The sequence below is a fragment of the Ahaetulla prasina genome, chromosome 4, assembly GCF_028640845.1.
Source record: "Ahaetulla prasina isolate Xishuangbanna chromosome 4, ASM2864084v1, whole genome shotgun sequence".
Taxonomy (NCBI): Eukaryota; Metazoa; Chordata; class Lepidosauria; order Squamata; family Colubridae; genus Ahaetulla; species Ahaetulla prasina.
Window position 1 is genome coordinate 63,568,468 of NC_080542.1, and position 18,738 is coordinate 63,587,205.

Here is an 18,738-nt window from a genome sequence, read left to right on the forward strand (position 1 = left end):
AGACACAAACATATAGAACTAGCAATATTTTCCTAAATGCTACTTTCTCATATAGCTCATGACTTGCAGAAGTAAAATAATTCATAATTGATTATTGTGTACTTACAACCTTGAGGACTGCTATACTAGGTAATACAGTATACAATTTTCCCCAAAAAATAAATTGAAAAGATAAAGCTGAGATATATGTTTTCATGAAGAAATTAGTCACAATAGCATATGTTTGGATTTGTCATGCTCTTGAGAATAAGAAAAAATAATGATGTTCCCACTTGAGAGCTTTTGCAAAGCTTTTGATCTTCTACAGACTTCCTCTTTATAGAAGATGTTAATAGAGGACTTCATCATGGCCTTTGTTATATATTATATCTTTCAGTGCTGGCCAAAGCATTTTGCTGCCAGAAATGCCATCTATTTCCTTCTATTTGTTCTTCCTGTAGCAGGTACATTTATCAGTGGATGGGATGAAGTAAATAAATACTACATTGGTTTTAGGAATAACTATTAAGGATAATGATGGCTCAATTGTTATTTCCAGTTTAAAAAGATCACATGGCAATTGATGTCAAAGGATATTTCCCGAGACTATCAAAGGTTAGTCCTTTTTCACGTAGATAGGCCTTGGAGATGGTTTGACTTGGTGTAAGGAAACATCTTATTTTCTAATCTAGTCTAAAAGATCAATACCACATCTGTTTTACAACAGAAAGCCGATATATAATTGCTTTCATTCTGTGGTCAGTCCAACACATTGCGGTCCCATCCCACCCCCCCAAACTGAACTCCAAGGAAAACAATTCCATAGCTATACATAAAAGAATACAAACTGGCCCATGAACCTTCTTTCTATGTCTCTGGTTTGTGGTTTAAATGATTCATTATTAATTTATGAATAAAGAAGTTAAAATTACTATGGCACTTTTTAAAAAACACCTTAAGTAAGACAACTGGGAGTAAGACAAAGGGAATAACCAGTTTTGGATTCACTGTTACACACATCAGACACTCAAACTCCCATTGCTTGTCTTTACCATAGTCACTATGAATGTGTTTGAATCATGGCTGATTATGTTTACAGGTAATCCCGATTCATGACCATAATTGGGACTGGGATTTCAGTTGTAAATTATAGCAGTCATAAGTCAAGCCATTCACACAATTGCACCCAATTTTATAGCCATTCTGGGGTAAAGGTAAAGGTAAAGGTTCCCCTCGCACATTCGTGCTAGTTGTTGCCGACTCTAGGGGGCAGTGCTCATCTCTGTTTCAAAGCCAAAGAGCCAGCCCTGTCCGAAGACGTCTGCGTGGTCATGTGGCCAGCATGACTCAACACCAAAGGCGCATGGAACGCTGTTACCTTCCCACCAAAGGTGGTCCCTATTTTTTCTACTTGCATTTTTATGTGCTTTTGAAACTGCTAGGTTGGCAGAAGCTGGGACGAGTAACGGGAGCTCACCCCGTTACACGGCAGCACTAGGGATTCGAACCACTGAGCTGCCAACCTTTCGATCGACAAGCTCAACATCCTAGCCCCTGAGCCACCACGTCCCTATAGCCATTATGCAAACAACTGGCAAAAAAGTTGCATATTGCATTCATATAACCATGGCATGCTGCAATCAGTCATTAATGTGAGTTGGTTGCCCAGCACCTGAAATATGACTTAATCTAATAATAAATAATAAAATAATAATAATAATAATCTGACTTTAAGGCAGGTGTTGCACAAGATTTTATGTTACCTGGAAGTGCTTTACAGGCAATATGGACATTCTCTCTGAGGCCATTGTAAATAAACTGTTTTAAGTTGAGACTACCTGCAATTTATTTGGAATTTATTAGATCATTTTGTTTTCTTAATAATTAGCAGTCTTTCTTTTTCTTATTTTGATTTTCTTGAAGTAATATATCTAGCAGATCCTTATATTGTATTCATACAACAAATAGAAGTTAAATGATGGACAAATATTGTTTTTTACAACTGTAGATTTATATAGTTTGAGGCCATACCAGCACTTTTTGAATTATTAAATAATCAAGGAATACATATAGAATTGTTAATGTGCATATATATGGACATAAGCTTATCCCTAAGATGTACACTAAATTATTCAAATATTTTAGAAGCAACTGGAGGTTATCAGCCTTGATCTCAGCTTTTGCAATAAAAAGACTGCATGAAAAAAACTTCCAAATCTTCTTCTTCCTAGTGTTATTCTTCTTCCTAGCGTTATTCCCATTTCTAGATACACTTATAGTTAAATTTAAAGGAAAATAAGATGAAGAGAGTTTTGAGTAGCCTTATTATTCTATCATTATTGTGAAAAATTATCATGATAACAGAGCAAAATTATCAGTAATGAAATGAGTAACATCTAACACACAAGATAATATTTTGGGAAACTAATTGTCATTTCAGAAAAGTAACAATGTGGACATAGAATTAGCATTTTATAATTCAGATTAGATGTTAACTCTGCAAATATCTGTTTCAATCCCTAAATGTCAAGAAAACAGAGATATGGACCAAAGCAGTGCTGTGTGGAAACAATTCTAAAATATTTTCATTAGTAATACATATAAAGCACCCTCCTATTCTTTATTTCATAAATAAAATAAAGGCGTGTGAAATCCAAAGTGGTCATATAATATCAGGTTTAACTCCAATTTCAGTAATGGATTTCATTGGAAATGGAAATGTCACCTATATGCATGCTAGAATTTTACACATATCTGTGTTTAGGCAAAATTGTTAGGTATCTATCAGTTCTTTTGTCAGTTCCATTCATCCTTTGACAAAAATAAAAAATTAAAAAATTATTGGGGTAGTAGTTAAAAGTCTTACTGCTTAGCACTCAAAAGACTCTGAAAAATAAAAGAAATAATAATTGTTAATAGCTACAAAAGGATATATGTGATAGTTACAAAAACTCAGTGTGTATTTATGAGAGAAAAAGAGAGAAAAATGGTGGAAACCAATAACAAAAGAGAGGAAAAAGCTCTATATTTGTAAGCAGTCTTAAAAATATGGAATTTTTCTGCTATCATTTCATTCCCATTGTACCTGAATCTGGATGCCAAGGGTCTGTTGCCGAAGACATTGGTTGGATGGTTTGTGGATTTGCTCCGCAATTGGATTCTACAAGTTCTCCTTCTGTGTAAATGTGGGAGGAGATATTGGTCTGTCTCAAGGCTGCCTTGAGTGGAGTAATCTGGTTGAACTGCACACGTGACAAGCAACCCGAAAATCCTGGTGTGTTATATTTATGGATGTCTTGATCAATCTTTCCGAGTTCTAAGGAAAAAACAAACAACAGAAATGAGTTTATAACAATTTGTCTAGCACAAAAGCTTCACTGGTACTACCCTAGGATCTTGCAAAGATAATGTATGTGAATGCAATCAAAACACTTTGGAATCAAAATCAAAATCTCTTGGAATTTACCTTACTATAAGTCTAAGAATGAATCATTCTACAAGCTCGTTTTTTTCCTTTTAAATAACCTATCTTCCAATTTTTTTCTTTTTGAAAATAGCATATATACATTAAATGCAGAAAAATTTATCTTCTATAAAACAAGATCAATTGTTTTATTGATGTTAATTTATGTTATTATCACAACAAAAATAATTATTAAAAACATGAAGACAAATAAAAGGAACTTTAAATATAATACTTTAGTAATCAATTGGCACTATCACTGGCTTCAAAATTTATATGTGACCATTCCCCAATTTCTTCATATATATAGAATGCAATTTCCCCCTATGTTTATAGTATTTATTCTTCAAGAAAAAAAGCTGCAATTTTTAAGAGACCAAAATTTTGCTTCATTTTTATTTTTTTAAATGTTTTGAATGCAGATACTTACAAAGGATAATTTCACTCTTAAAGCAAATCAGTTAATGTGACTGACTTTGCTACAATGATTGATCATGTATACGAGATTTAAAATATGCAACCAACTATACTGTCCAGCTTGTTTAGGCTCCTCAGGCATTATTATGCAGCTACAATTCCAATTTTCATGATTGGGAAAAGCAGAGAGAGTATATGTATGACAATTAGAAAACGGTTAGAAAACACAGACTTCTAAAGTTGATGTCTTTTTCTCATTTCTATTCAGTGAAGAATATGCTAATAGAATTTTCTCATCATGCACACAAAGAGAGGAAAAACAATCCATCAGAATAAATTTGTTCTTAATTAAAACAAAACCATAATCCAAAAGTTCTTCATAGTTGAATTAAAATACTACGCATCAGTTCCTGAGCCAACAGCACAACATTCATTATAGTGATGTTTATTCTGTTTATGCCCTAATCTGTTTACCTTAACCCTGGTAAGATTTTGCCCAACTGAATCTGATAGAGGGTGATGTTAAGGGTTCCAACCTATCATTAATGTGTTAGAAAGGGCTCCTGAAGAGATGATGGTCTTCATTTTCTTGGCCTTGAAGAAGGTGGTGAACATCTTGGTCCTGGGGACAGTTTGTGGAGCCACTTGTGCAAATATTTGTTCTCTCATTATTATGTCAAAAAGCCTTTGCTATGGCTTTTGGACCAGAAAGCAAAATAATAAATATATAGGTTGTAATTATTTAAAAAAAATCTTAAAACATAGAATAAAATTACATATGTTATTATAGTAACAATAGTACAAATAACAGTGACAATGAGTAAAATTTGTGCTAAATCTCAAACATAGGATGTATACAACAAATAATAGCACAAAATGAGGCAACCTGGAAAAATATCTTAGATTTCTGGTCAGATAGAAGCTGTAACAGATAGTAATAGCAACAGCACTTAGACTTATATACCACTTCACAGCGCTTTATAGCCTCTCTAAGTGGTTTACAGATATTGCCCCCAACAATCTGGGTCCTCATTTTACTAATCTCAGAAGGATGGAAGCTGGAATCAACCTTGAGCCACTCAGAATTGAACTCTTGGAGTGAGCAGTGAGTTAGCCTGCAATACTCCATTCTAACTACCGTGTTACCATGGATCAGATAGGTATAGTGCTCCCTACCAGGTAGTTCTTCATTATTGTATCGTTATTACATTTCCAGCCCTGCATTTTGCCTAAAGAAAACTTTAAGATGGGGAGAAGAATGTGTCATTTTGCGATTGATACTTCAAGTTTACACACAGAGTGAGTGATATTTCTCAGTGCCTCTAATTGCAGTCTTTCAGGGAAGGATGTCAAAATACAACAAAACAGTCCTAGCATTCTGTCTCCCTGTTTCTTTTGTCCCTTCCTTACAGGAACAGAAAAGTTAAACTTTAAAGAAACTAACATTTCATGCTCAGAAAATATAGCTCTTCCTTTGGCACCACTTATTCTCTTGTATCTATTACCCACCAGTACATCCATTCCCCCTCTAAATTTGAGTTTTGTTTATAATTTCTTAGAATCTGTTTCTGTTATTGCAGTTTTTCTTTTTAACTTCGGATATGTCTATGATGTATGCCATTTTCATATGATCTGTCTTTCCTTCCCAAAAACAGAACAGAAGGGGGAAAAAGCATTTCTCTTCCCACCCAAGTTTAAAATATATTTTATGTTAAAAGTTACTGCTGCTGCTCTCTAAAATATTTTTCTTAAACAAGGTGATGCTATTCCATTTTCATAACAGTTATCCTTCTAAATATTGAGAGATACATACATTGACCTTCCTTAAACAAATCTGACCCAGAAGGAAGTTATTCTGCCCTCAGATTTCATCCAAATTTATAGTGTAGTGTAGTGTAGTAAAGTTTACTTTACTTTACTTTATTGTCATTGCACATGGTACAACTAAATTAAATGCTGTCTTCAGTATACATTATAACTATAACTATTATAACTATAAAAATAAAAACACAAACATACATCCTTTACATTCTATATAATTGAAATTGAAAACCTGATATTGCACTATACCATAGAATTCAATATAGTTATTGCCCTGGGATAGAAGCTGTTTTTCAGCCTATTTGTCCTTGTTTTTATTGACCTGTACCATCTGCCAGATGGTAATAGTTCAAAAAAAAGGATGCCCAGGATGAGATGGATCTTTAAGAATGTTTTGAACTTAAGAATGTTAAGAATGTTTTATCAAGGGATAAACATGTTATCAGTATTTTTCCTTGTAAAATTACTAGCCAAATGGAAAGAAAACAGTTCTCAACACCTCTAGTTATCTGCTAGACCAGATAAAAAAATACAGCATATTTTATTTAATAGAATATAAATATTCTATATCAACAGTATATATCAACAGTATATTCTATATCAACAGTATATAACAGTATATACCAAATCAAAACTTAAAATTTCCAAATAATTCCTGAATAATTTTAAAATAAAATTCAGCTTTCATGAATTAATAAATCAAAATTCTAATTAAATAGAATATCATGCAGTGTCTAATAAATATGTAATTAATAAATGAGGTTGGTATGTAACAAAATTTTAGTTTTTATGAAGGCACTAAGGATTACAGTATACAATTTTCTTTCAGTATACGTATTTTCATATGATAGTTACAATTACAGTTAGAAGACTGAAATTGTAGGATTATTTATGTTAGTTAAATCAGCGGTCACCAACTGGTGGTCCATAGACCATTGGTGGTCTGCGAGAAAATTTTGGTAGTCCACAGAAAAATTATTTGCGTTTTTTATATTGCACTAAATCAGAGGTCCTCAAACTACGGCCCCTGGGACAGATACATGCAATAAATGTTTCTTTTGCTGCAGAGAGTCTTCCCCTTTGGGGTCTTTTTGTGTGGGTCAGAGGAGGGCAGAAATTCCGACTTGGGGATTGCTTCAGCCTCCTGGTCCAGAGCTTTGGGCGAAGGCTGGAGGGAAGTGCCACTGCTGGTGAAGAGCCGGAAGACCTTGTTCCAGTGGGACTGCATCATGGCCTGGAACTGGCTGATCATCTCAACCCACTGAGCCTCCAGGCGCCTGTACCTGGCTTTGCACTCCTGCAGGTCTTCCCTCTGCTTGGAAAGCCTATGCTAATAGTCCTCAGTGAGGTACTTCTACTGAGCTTCCTTCTCGGTCAGATCCAATTTGAACTAAGCTGTTTTGCCAACTCGTTCTCTTAGCTCCAACTGCTGCTTCCTGTTGGGGCCCTAAGGAGCCCGGGTGGGGAGGGGAGGGCACCCCTCGATGTGAGTGACATTGAGTTGGCCACGCCCACCCAGCCAGTCATTAGACAGATCATATTAGTGGTCCACGGGATTTAAAATTATGAATTTAGTGGTCCCTGAGGTCCGAAAGGTTGGTGACCCCTGAGTTAAATTAATGGTCTAATTCTGGGATTTCTGTGATCATGAACTTACTTTCTCACTATAAAAATAATTCATATTGATTTATGTTGCTTAAATTATCAGGTATTGCAAAGAGGGTAGTAGCTTAATCACCTTAGAAATTTTTGAAGGAAAAAAATTACTTTCAATTGCTTTTATTTTCTCTTGTTACATTGTATGGTTCAGAAATTTCTTAAATACATGTGTGCGGTAAATATAGATGTTAATGACTATAGCCATAAATCTGTCTCTGATGTTATATATACTTATGTTGCATTCACAGCTATCTTTTAGTTCCTTGGTTCCTTACTCAGTAGATTAAACTAGCCAGCTCAACAATGAAGCTTGCTGTGTCTCTTCAATGAATTGTATGGCTACAATCACAAGACATCAGGCAGTGAAAAAGAAATTTACTGTCTGTGGAACAGTAAATAAATATATTTGAAGAAGAATGTACAAAATGTTACCCATGATTGGTTCTGAGTGGTACAAGCTCAACTGCTGCTATTAGCAAGAATGTTTTGTTTCCCCCCAGAGCTCTTACATTATCGGTTGCAATTTGACAGTGGCAAATGCTAATATTCAAAGCAAAACACTTCAGAGAATGAAATGCCTGGTTTTTGTTCCACCATATTTGTCTGCCATGGTCATTCTGTAACATCATATTTCATACTACAATAGAGGGAAAATGTATGAAATGCATACCTTCTCTAGAAGACATAGGCAGATTTCTAATCTTCCAGCATAATTGCAAATCCTTTTACCCTGCTGATTACCCTACTGATAGAGGCCTCATAGAGTTGAGGCCTATGAGGACAAAGCATGAAAAGGATATAGTAGGCTTGGGATAATTTGAGTTTATAATAGTAGTGAACCAAGGTCTATGATCCAATTGTTTCAGAATTATATTTTCAACAATTGCTGTCGGTTGGAAAACTAAAAAGCAGAGGGAAGATTCATTGCCATGTTCTTTTGTTTTCTCAAGAACTCAGCAATTTAGCTTTCCTGCCTCTAATAGGGAAATTCTATCTAATATGTCACTACCTAATCTATTTTAAGACCATTGAAGTAGTAACCCTAATCACATTTTATAGCATTAACTTTGACACTGAATTGAAGTTTAGGCTAGTGCACAGTGGATGCATATATTGTAAAAATGGTTACAGCATAAGATAATTGGTTTTTATCAGTACTGGGGTCTGTGTTTCTGATGTTCCACACTGCATTTTTCTAAAAAGTCTGACAGGTAATTGTGGACATTTAAGATGTATTTCCTGAGAAAATGTATAGCAGGATATCTTAGCTAGTTATTTTCTTACTAGACTATTTTAGTCTATTTCTATTGATCTTCTGGGTTAAAGTTTGGATCAAATGTTAGAATGCCTATCCAAACTAATTGCACTTGAAAGTGGTTATTTTCTGGTAACTGTAACAAAACTAACATGCATATTAATGAGATTATCACCTCATTACATATTCTTGTAGTGTAGAAACCTTACAGGTGGGAGAGAATCTGTGGCAGCTGAAGTCCTTTTGTTCCTGTGAGCAACACCTGAACAAATCTTTCATTTTCTGAACAAATTAGGATGATGTTCTACATTATGCATGCCAAAGATTTAATAAATAACAAGTTAGCCAAGGTACATATGATTCAATTTTATTTAAACCAAAGACTGACCTCAGCTGATTTACTTCTATGAAAGCTCATACAACAATACATACAACAGTCTTCAAGGCTCAGAGAGCCTGTAATTTTGCTTTAGGAGACTCACATTGCATCTTTTTTGGTATTTTATTCCTATATTCTGTTAAAACAAATTCTAGCTGCAAGGTGCAGTTTGGGGAAAGAGCATAAACAAAAAAAAAATTTTTATGCTAAAAATGAAATAACCTAAAAAAGCTTTGCACACAAAAGAGTATATCAGGAAGAAAGCCTCTTCTAACTAAATGCATGGACAACAGCAATTATACAGTCTATGGCTGATAGCAGTTTAGGATCTGAAGGGAGCAAGAAAGAGCTCATAAAACAAGAACAGCTGAGAATAATTTCCTATACTCTTACCTGATTTTCTTTCCTCTACTCACTGCTCTTCTTTGGTAATCACTTCTTTCATGTGGAGATAGCCAAGTCTTGGAAAACCTTTATATATAAACCTTTTGTTGGCAAGGGGAATTTCCTGCTGAATGACTGCAGCCAGTATTAAGCCACACAGAAACACATACACACTCACACTCTCTCACAAGTACATGGACATATTGAGTATAGAGAAATGCAGGTAAAGAGCTGATGGCAAATCTGGGCTGGATTTTTAAAGTAATTGGAATACTATTTCTTGTAGTAGAAATTCAATATGGGGGGGTGGGAAATGCAGCATGGGAAAAGTGAAAAACGTGGATTGGATTTTTGTCCCTTAGGTTACATGCATGCATTTTAAAAAATCTTAACATTTAGATGGAAATGAAAACTGATACTTTATTCATGACATTTCATATCTGATTAGAAGATTTAGTTACAATCAAAAGCAACACTTCAGTATTTCAGAATTTAGTGGAAAAGTATATTTAGAAGCACTGTGGAAATTGGAACTTTTTCTATTTTTTTTGAAATAGTTTTGAGTGACTAAAAACAGTTTGGTGTTGCAGTTAAACAATCAGGTCAGAAATCGGACTCTGTGAGTTCTGGTCCAGTAGTGGGTTGCTACCGGTTCTCCCCAGTTCACAAGAACCGGTAGTAAACATTTTGATTAGTTCGGAGAACTGGTAGTAAAAATTCTGCCTGGCCCTGCCCCCAATCTATTGCTGCCTCCCGACTCCCAGCTGATTGGCTAGAAGGAAAAAAATCAAGACTCACTTGTTGAAGAAGAGAAAAAAACACCAAGACACCATCCCTTTAAATTGAGAAGCCAAGAAGTCTCCCAACTGATCAGCTCACTTCTCAGCCAGGAGATCGCTTGCCAAAGAAGAAGGAGGGAAAAAAACCCGCTGTTGTTTTAAATTGACAGAGTGGCTAGAAGCTCCTTTTTGGGTCAGCTGAACAACAAATTGGATAAGAGGAGGAATTCTTATATGGTTCAATGTTTTTGAAGTTTTGGGCTTTGTGTTTCTAAAAAGGTTTGGGTGATTTCCATTGTGAAGTATCCTGTCTTGAATGAATTTTCTGCCTCCTTGTAAATGGAGCCGAACTTCCGGCTTCCAATTTCTAAGATCTCTGCTTACAAAGTTTCCTTTATGCAGCTGGCAGGAATATGGAATTCCAGGCAGGTTCCTTGCTAGCAGCTTGATTATTCCTTAATTATCTGGGATATTTTATTTGGGAAATGAAGAGGGGAGAGTTTGATTCCTTCCCAGAACAGATTAGTGGGGTGGGGAGGAAATGGGGATTTTGAAGTAACCTTCCCCGGGAGTGGGGAGGGAATGAGGATTTTAGGCTTGCTGTCAAACATCAGCCATAATACTAATGATTGTTTTGAACAATATGCAGGTTGTATTACATGAATGGGTATTTTATATGTGAAATTATGACTGAAACCTATATAGGTTCACACTGTCAGGAAGTTTGTCCTTAGTTTTAGGTTGCTTCTCTCTTTGTTGAGTTTCCATCCATTGCTTCTGGTTTTGCCTTCTGGTGCTTTGGAAAATACTCCCCCCACTTCTTTCTAGCAGCCCCTTAAAAGATTGTTGCCTATCACACTTTTGGGCAAAGCATGTGGGCCATTTCCTCCTTTCAGTGGTCCATGAAAGTGCATCTATAGAAGAGGTCTCTAACCCTGGCAAAGCTGGCTGAGGTATTCTGGGAGTTGAAGTCCAAGTGGCCAAGTTTGGAGACCCCGATCTATAGTATGTAGATAATAAAGTTGAAAAAAGGTGAACAACATTTTTGCAGAATTATAGATACGTTGAGGCTGGGTGTGACAAGGAATGGCTGGGAGGGGAGGGGCCAGGCGAGCTATCCCTTGACATGAGAGACATTGAGTTGACCATACCTACCCAGTCATATGACCATCAAGCCACACCCACTGTCACATGACCATCAAGTCACACCCACAAAATAAGCCACGCCCACAGAACCGGTAGTAAAAAAAATTAGAACCCATCCCTGTTCTGCTCCCTCCTTAGCCGTAAAGCCAGATGTATGACTTTGGGCCAGTCACTGAGAAAGACCTAAAAGCAAACCACTTCTTAAAAACTTTGCTAAGAAAACTTGGCCAGCAGTCAACAGGAGTCAAAACTGAATCAAAGGCACAAAAAAACAAAACAAGCAAAAAACATATTAGAAGCTATGTATCTCTTTCTGAGTTTTTGTTAAACAGGAGAATCAATATACCATTTCCATTAAAAATAAGTGTTGTGCATTATTCCACAAGAAATAAGCACAGAAAATAGAAATGAAGAAGATAGGAAATTGCTATGATATAGTATAAGTTTTTATTCCCACAGGAAACCCACATTTCACACATTGGTATAAGTTAATTATGAATTATCATGGCTGTTACACAGCATGGATTCTTCCAGGAACAATCTACTGTTATAAATCAAAATGAAGTGATACAAGGATTCTTAAATGCTTTAACTAACTCAAACTCTAATTACATAAGGAGAGAGAAAGAGAGACAGAAAACCAGGAGTTTGCTACAGGGGTGAAATCCAGCCAGTTCTATCCGGCTCAGGCGAACTGGTAGCAATTGCTGCAAGAGGCTCTGCCCACCTGCACGGACGTCATAACATCATTTTTTGTGACATTTTAAGCCTCTGCACATGAGCAGAAGGCTTTGCGCATGCGTGGACAATGGCTCATGCACTTTTGCAAACCGGTAGAGAAGGTAAATAAGTTTCAGCCCCGGTTTGGTAGCACTATTTTCTTCACCATGATAGACTAACAAAGTGCTTGCTCTCTCTCTCTCTCTCTCTCTTACATAGACAGAGGAAGAAAAGGAGAATGTGTGTTCTTAATGTTTAAAAATACCCAGTAGGCATCAACAAGGTGCAGTAAAATGGAGATATTTAGAAGCTTTCTTAAGTGATGACTACTCTAGCCTTAAAACGTGGGTTTTGTCTCCAGTCCTCAACCTAACAATGCTTTAGGATTCCTTTTGGGAAATTTGTTTATTTCTTTGGGCTGCCATTCAGCTAGTTTTCCTAGATTTTTATAGAGAATAAATCACAGAATGCCATAAGTTTGTAATTTTTTTAAAAAAACAAATAAATCTCACTCCAGAAATCATGACAATGCCATCTTGCAATGATAGGCTAAACCACCGTATCCTCAAATGCCTTCTTTAAGAACCCGATCTTTTCAGCTCTTCAGAAGCCAAAAGATGGGGGATGTCTGGATATCCAAGGAAGAGCATGGGAAATGGAGATTACAAGAGCCCATTTTCCCTTCTTCTGTTTCCAGACAGTTGATTGAATATGTTTCACATATGTTTTATTTTCCTTTTTTATATTTTATATTTTAACAACTCCCAACCCTGAATTTGTTAAATTGTAAATGAATGCAATGTCCTATGAGCACTCAGTCAACATGATACTCAGCTTAGAAAATAAATGGAGAGTAAATAGATTTATAAATACAATGTGTATTACAAATTATTGAAATTATATCTGCTGAGAACAAGAGCAGGATATATTTTTGACAGCTCTTACTCAATGCATTGATGCTTTAATCATTTCCAGTGACTTGTTTTGTTGAATTTCTAGTAGTGTTCCATTGAATTAAAACATGGAATTGTATGCTTTAATTTTTATTTTTCCATCGATAGACACATTCTCATTGACATGCAGCATATATAAAAAGGTGGGATCTAGAAATACTGTAATTGTGCATTTTGTTGATTTGACCCTTAATAAGAAGGAAAATGTTACTTTGCCTTGATTGAATGCTCTGCTAAGTAATTTCTGAGGAAATTCATGTAGAGATAATCAGATCAAATTTCCAGAGACATAACTATATTATTCTTGTGCCAAGCCAAGATCATGGTGTAGAAATATTAAAATCGGAGACTAAATGCTAATGCATTTATTTTGATAAAATATCCAACAGTTGATGCCCAATTTTCTGAACAAGTTACATGGTCTTGGCTGAAGTGCTAACCGTCATGCTTATTCATATTATTATTGAATCTTAATAATACAAATGGTATTAAACATTGTATACAAGGCTGATTATCACTATATCATGGAGAATACTGCAGCACTGTGATTAGATCTGAATTCTGCCCTGACAAATAAAGTCATTTAATTTCATTTATCACTCTATATTCATCTCAGCCATAAAGTTTTATCTGTTTTTTACCTTCATTCTGAGAAGTAGGTAGTGATATTCAAGAGATAGAACAGAGCATAGTACAGGTCACTATGTATATTGAATTTTTTAATGCTTATTTCAGGGGTCCACATTATAAAGCTGTCAATCACAATGGTGAGATGGTGAGCATATAATAAATAGATAACACTACTATTGACTGCTGGCACATAAGGCAGCTGGTACATATAGCCTCACTTTACTATGCCTCTAGATGTTTTTGTTTTGAAGCACCTGAGTAGAATTTTTCCTTTAAAAAATTAGTTAACATTTTATAGCTCATCTAATGCTTAAGATTTAAGAAAAGCTTGAAAATTTAAACACATATAGTAAATCTGGAGAGTTGTTCTGAAGGACCTTTCAGTGATCCTTTAAAGACATTTGGATTGTCAAGAGAAACTTTTTGCATCCAAGGAAAAATAATTTGGTTAGGGAAATGCCTGAGTGTACCTGAATGGAAATGCATTATTCTTTTGTCCTATCAGTTAATGAGTGTGAGGGTGGGGTGGGGCTGGGAGGTATTTGGAAAAAATGGGAAATAGGAACCCAAATAGCCCAAATTGGAATTTTAAAAAAATGTTGAGTTGTTTTTTTGTTTTCTGCACAATAGTGTGAATTTCTTTGGAAATCTGAGTCATTTGGAGTGTAATAGCACATTATGTTGCAAGAATATGCGCTAAGGAGACAGAAAAATGCCATCTATCTATAGGAATCTTTTCTCAATGAAACTGAATCTTGAGTGAGCCTGGATTTTACAAAGAGTTACAATTTAATCAGTTACAACCTCCTCAAGATTGTCAGCCTCCATCTCGATTCTTTGTAGTGCATATTTGGACAGAACCTTAAGGTAAACCACTGCATGCTTCCCTCCATATAGTTCCATTAAGGACTACTTGCTGAGTGTGGTGGTTACTTACTATGGTTGGTTACTTACAATGGATTCATGTAATTGTGACTGTCATTCTATGCTATCCAGTTCTATGTTATCAAAAAACATCACGCTTGTTTGATACTCGTGATATGTTAGAAAGACTAGAAGGGAGACCGATCTGGACTCTTGACTTTAAAATCAGATGACAGTAAGATCATATTTGACCTGCAGGCACTGTTTCAGATGAAAATACCAAAGTGAGCAGGACATTGTGAAATTGAATTGATCATGTGGAAAATAAGGTTATTTATAGCATTACAGGCCATTACAGGTATTAACAAGGGAGATCAGACCAGCAAAAAGAAGCTACTCTTAAAAGCTAAAGAATCAATTCTCAACAAATGAACCAGCACGGGAAACTTTGGCCAGGCTCCTCAAGAGACGAGAGTTTGCAGGGGACCGATCTGGTATCCGCAATGGAGAGCAAAATCTGGCTGCTCCCTGGGACCAGTCACAATTTACCACTCCGAAACCCAAGCAGCAGGAGACAAGGACTGTTTTGCACCACCGGCTGGGCAAGTATACCGAGGCGGAATGCTGATGCTGTGCAAGTGCAAGTAGTGCTTCACTCCCGCAGCTTTCAGTCATCACAATTGCTGCTTCAGCTCACTTGTGCCATCCCTCCTCTGCCATGGCAACAGCACCATTATTTCATTCCGGACAGAGGATTGCACTCCTTTTTGCGTATTGTATGTGCCACCCCAGGACAGAGATTTCCAGCCTTGCCACGGTCAGTCCCATATTCCAGAGCCATAGTAATCACACTCACAGGACTAGCCCATTGGTCATCCCAAAATGATCATTGCCACTACCATTAACACAACTACTACCACCATCACCACCAAAAATTTACAATTTCAAGCCAGAAGACTTCTATACATTTTGGAGAAGAGGGAATTGGAAACAGTTGATGGAAAAAACTAAGTAAAGCTCTTGCCAGCTTTATAGTTTCATGAAATTTCTCCTAAGCCATATGGGCATAAACACTGAAACTGATGAACACCCAGTTTTGTGCTTCAACCTTAGAATGAAAAAGGGATGCATAAATTATGACAATTCCCAGGAACAATCCTGTTCTTTCCAGAAAGAAAGCAAAAATCCTGCTGGTTTTTGCTGATACTTAGAGTTTCAGTGAATAAATCTCTTTCTCTCACTTCCTTTCTCTCGTTTCCTCAGCCATGCTTTGGCCCAGAAGGGCCAAATATTCCATAGGTTGGAAATGGCTTTCTAAATTAGGAAAAACATCCAATCACAATTATGATTCTAATTCAAATGTTTATTAACTAAGTAATAGATGAGAAAATGAAGTAAGGACATTGCAAAAAAGAAAAGGCTAATTATCTTTACAGAAATAATTTTAATTGTCTCAGGAACCTACAAAAAGCATAGCATCAGGCCTTTTATTAGTTCATGAAATTATTTTATTATTTTTATTTCCCCCCCACCTCTATTGTTTTTACACATAACTCAACTTCAACACACCTTCTTCCTCCTATTTTCCCCACAACAACAAACCTGGTGAATTGGGCTGAAATAGAGTGACTGGCTAAAAGTCATCTAGCTGGTTTTCATAGCTAAGCAACAGTCTATAGCAACTGTCTTTTGAAGACAGATGAGTCTTCCAAGTCAGTCAATGTTTCCTAAAGGACCAGCTTAAGATATTTTGCTTCTTAATGCAAAGTGTAAGATAGAAAGGTAAACTCCATCTCCATATATAGAAGCCATCACACTGCACTTTGGTTTTACTTCTAAACAAAGAACAGGAGGACCAGGAAGTACAGAAAGCGCTGTGCTTTAGCATCTGATGCTACTCCCATTGCTCCAAACATCTGCTGATCAAACCTAATTCTGGCAAAACTTATAGACTATGGGTAGTCCTCAACTTACGACCACAATTGAGCCCAAAATTTATGTTATGAGAAATTTAAGTGGGTTTTGCCCCATTTTATGTCTTGCCCCATTCGTGAATCATAGTAATACAGTTGTTACGTGAATCTTGTTTCCTCATTGACTTTGCTTGTCAGAAAGTCACAAAAGGGGATCACATGACTCTGGGACAATGCAACTATCATAAATGTGAGTCAATTATCAAGCATCCAAATGTAAATAATGTGACCATGGGAATGCTGCAACATTCATGAGAGTGAAAAATGGTCATAAGTCACTTTTTTCAGTCCTGCTGTAACATTGAACAGTCACTAAACGAAGTGTTGCAACAGTCACTAAACGAAGTGTACATGGGTCATTTGTTTTATGTTATCAAAAAAGGAGCTTTGTAAGTGCTTGATAAGTAATACATAAGAATTCTTTGGAGGCAGGTAGAATTTGGAAGTAGAGAATTGGAGTATACAGAAATCATTCAGAACTTTAAGATAAATTTCAATTTGCTAAAAAATAGTGTTGAATACAAGAAATCCTAAAAAGCTGCCTCCTCCTCCTCCTCTTTCTCCTCCTCATCTCTACACATTGTTGGAATTTGCCTTCCAGCCCTCGCTTCAATAGATTTGCAGTGGGAAAAAAAATACATGTCCCTATCGGTCCATTAAAGGATGGAAAAAAAGTAATGGCTACTATTTTTTCCCTCCTGTCTTGCAGCAGAGTTCAGAGAATACTGAAGTGATTCATTGTCAGTCTCTGTGGCTCAGTGATAGGACCTGATTTCATAATTTATTTATATTTATCTTTTAATCATTCCATGTCCTTCAGATTTGCTAAAAAAAATTAAGTCTGACTTCCATTTCTATATCACAATTACTTTAATAGGGAAGCTTTTCGAAGATATGAAAGATGAAGACAAATAATAAAAACTGAAATAATTGATTTTTTAAAAAAAATCTGATCATATATGGGACTTACTGTATATCAGAGAAGCAATTGGCATTGTTTTATTTATTTTGCAATTTGGAATTTAACTCTAAACTCTGAGTAACTTACAATTAAAAAGAGTTGAATAATGTACTAATTAAAGCTAAAATCCATATAAACATAAACAATTTCTGAAATAGATTTTTACCTATTACTTTTCCTAGAAAGAGTGACTTCAGTGAGCTGAACTGAAGGCTTGATGATCCTGGTATAGTGTAGCTTACTGGGGGATAAAGGTCCAGCTAGAGAAACATGAAAACAAAGATGTCAAACTTTGAAGATTGCAGGCTAATAAAGCTACTGAGGTAGATCTTCCTTGATGATATGCACTGCTATGCTTTCAGATGTTCTTGTTTTATCCGTGATAAACAGTTTACCACAGTTGACATATTTAGGGAATCAAGATCAGGTCATCTTTCCTTTGAAAAGGTACTTCCTAAATATGGTATCCATTCAATTCCACTCCCCCTCAAATTCATTTGGTCATATAAAATCACAAAAATCAGGAGGCTAGTGGCACCTTTTCTGACTAATACATTTTATTAAACGGCATATGCTTTCATATGCTCTCCCCACAGACTAACACAGCTGTCGTGCTATAAAATGCACAATAATTTCTATTATCCATTAAGTGAGAAACTGAAGTGAGAGGCATTTATTTAATCTTTCATTCATGGTAGATTGCAAAAGAAATTTATTTAGATCTGACACAGATCCAAAGGGCAAATTTGATATCAAATTTTGATAAGACTGAAATGAGAATAAGAGAAAAAGAGAGAGCAGTCTAGGTTTAAAATTCAGCTTCAGTTTTTTGTTTTTAACAAATTTGATTTGTTGAATTTGGATTTCTTTATTACAAAATAAAAAATACCCCATATTTATTTGAGGATAATTTGACATTTTTATTATTTGAGAAATAGAATCACAAAAAAAATCATTGAATTCAGATTTAAAAGTTGTTTAAATATTTTTGCTTTAATATAACTTGAAATTAGGGAGTAAGAGGAGCTAAAAAGAGGGATGTAGAGAAAAGAATATAAATTTCAGAGCCCGATAAATTTTGGTATACTGTTATAAATGCAATCTTCCGATTTTTAAACTGCCATTTTAGTTTGCTTATATGTTCTATATAAAAGTATTCAGATATTCCTGGCCAAGTGGTGAAATTGGCTAACAGCCCAAACAAAGAAGAAAATTGGATGCAAATTATTACCTTGGCTAGAAAATTTTAAAACACAATGTTAAAAATTCAGTGCATTTGGGAGCTGTGTTATCCTTTGACGGAGATAATAGTATTAACACTTTAGTAACGCAAGCTGTTTTTTAAAGAAATGGTC

The 18,738-nt window shown here is 35.6% G+C and overlaps 1 protein-coding gene across 1 annotated transcript in view; it reads right to left on the reverse strand.

Moving 5' to 3' along the window:
• Window positions 1–18,738, reverse strand: part of CNTNAP2 (contactin associated protein 2) — a 788,332-nt gene that overhangs the window by 12,146 nt on the left and 757,448 nt on the right. Inside the window, exons 21-22 of the mRNA XM_058182711.1 lie at window positions 17,550–17,643; window positions 3,065–3,295 (exon numbers count right to left, since the gene is read on the reverse strand). Coding sequence (XP_058038694.1) covers window positions 3,065–3,295; window positions 17,550–17,643 — 325 coding nt within the window. The remainder of the gene's footprint in view (window positions 1–3,064; window positions 3,296–17,549; window positions 17,644–18,738) is intronic.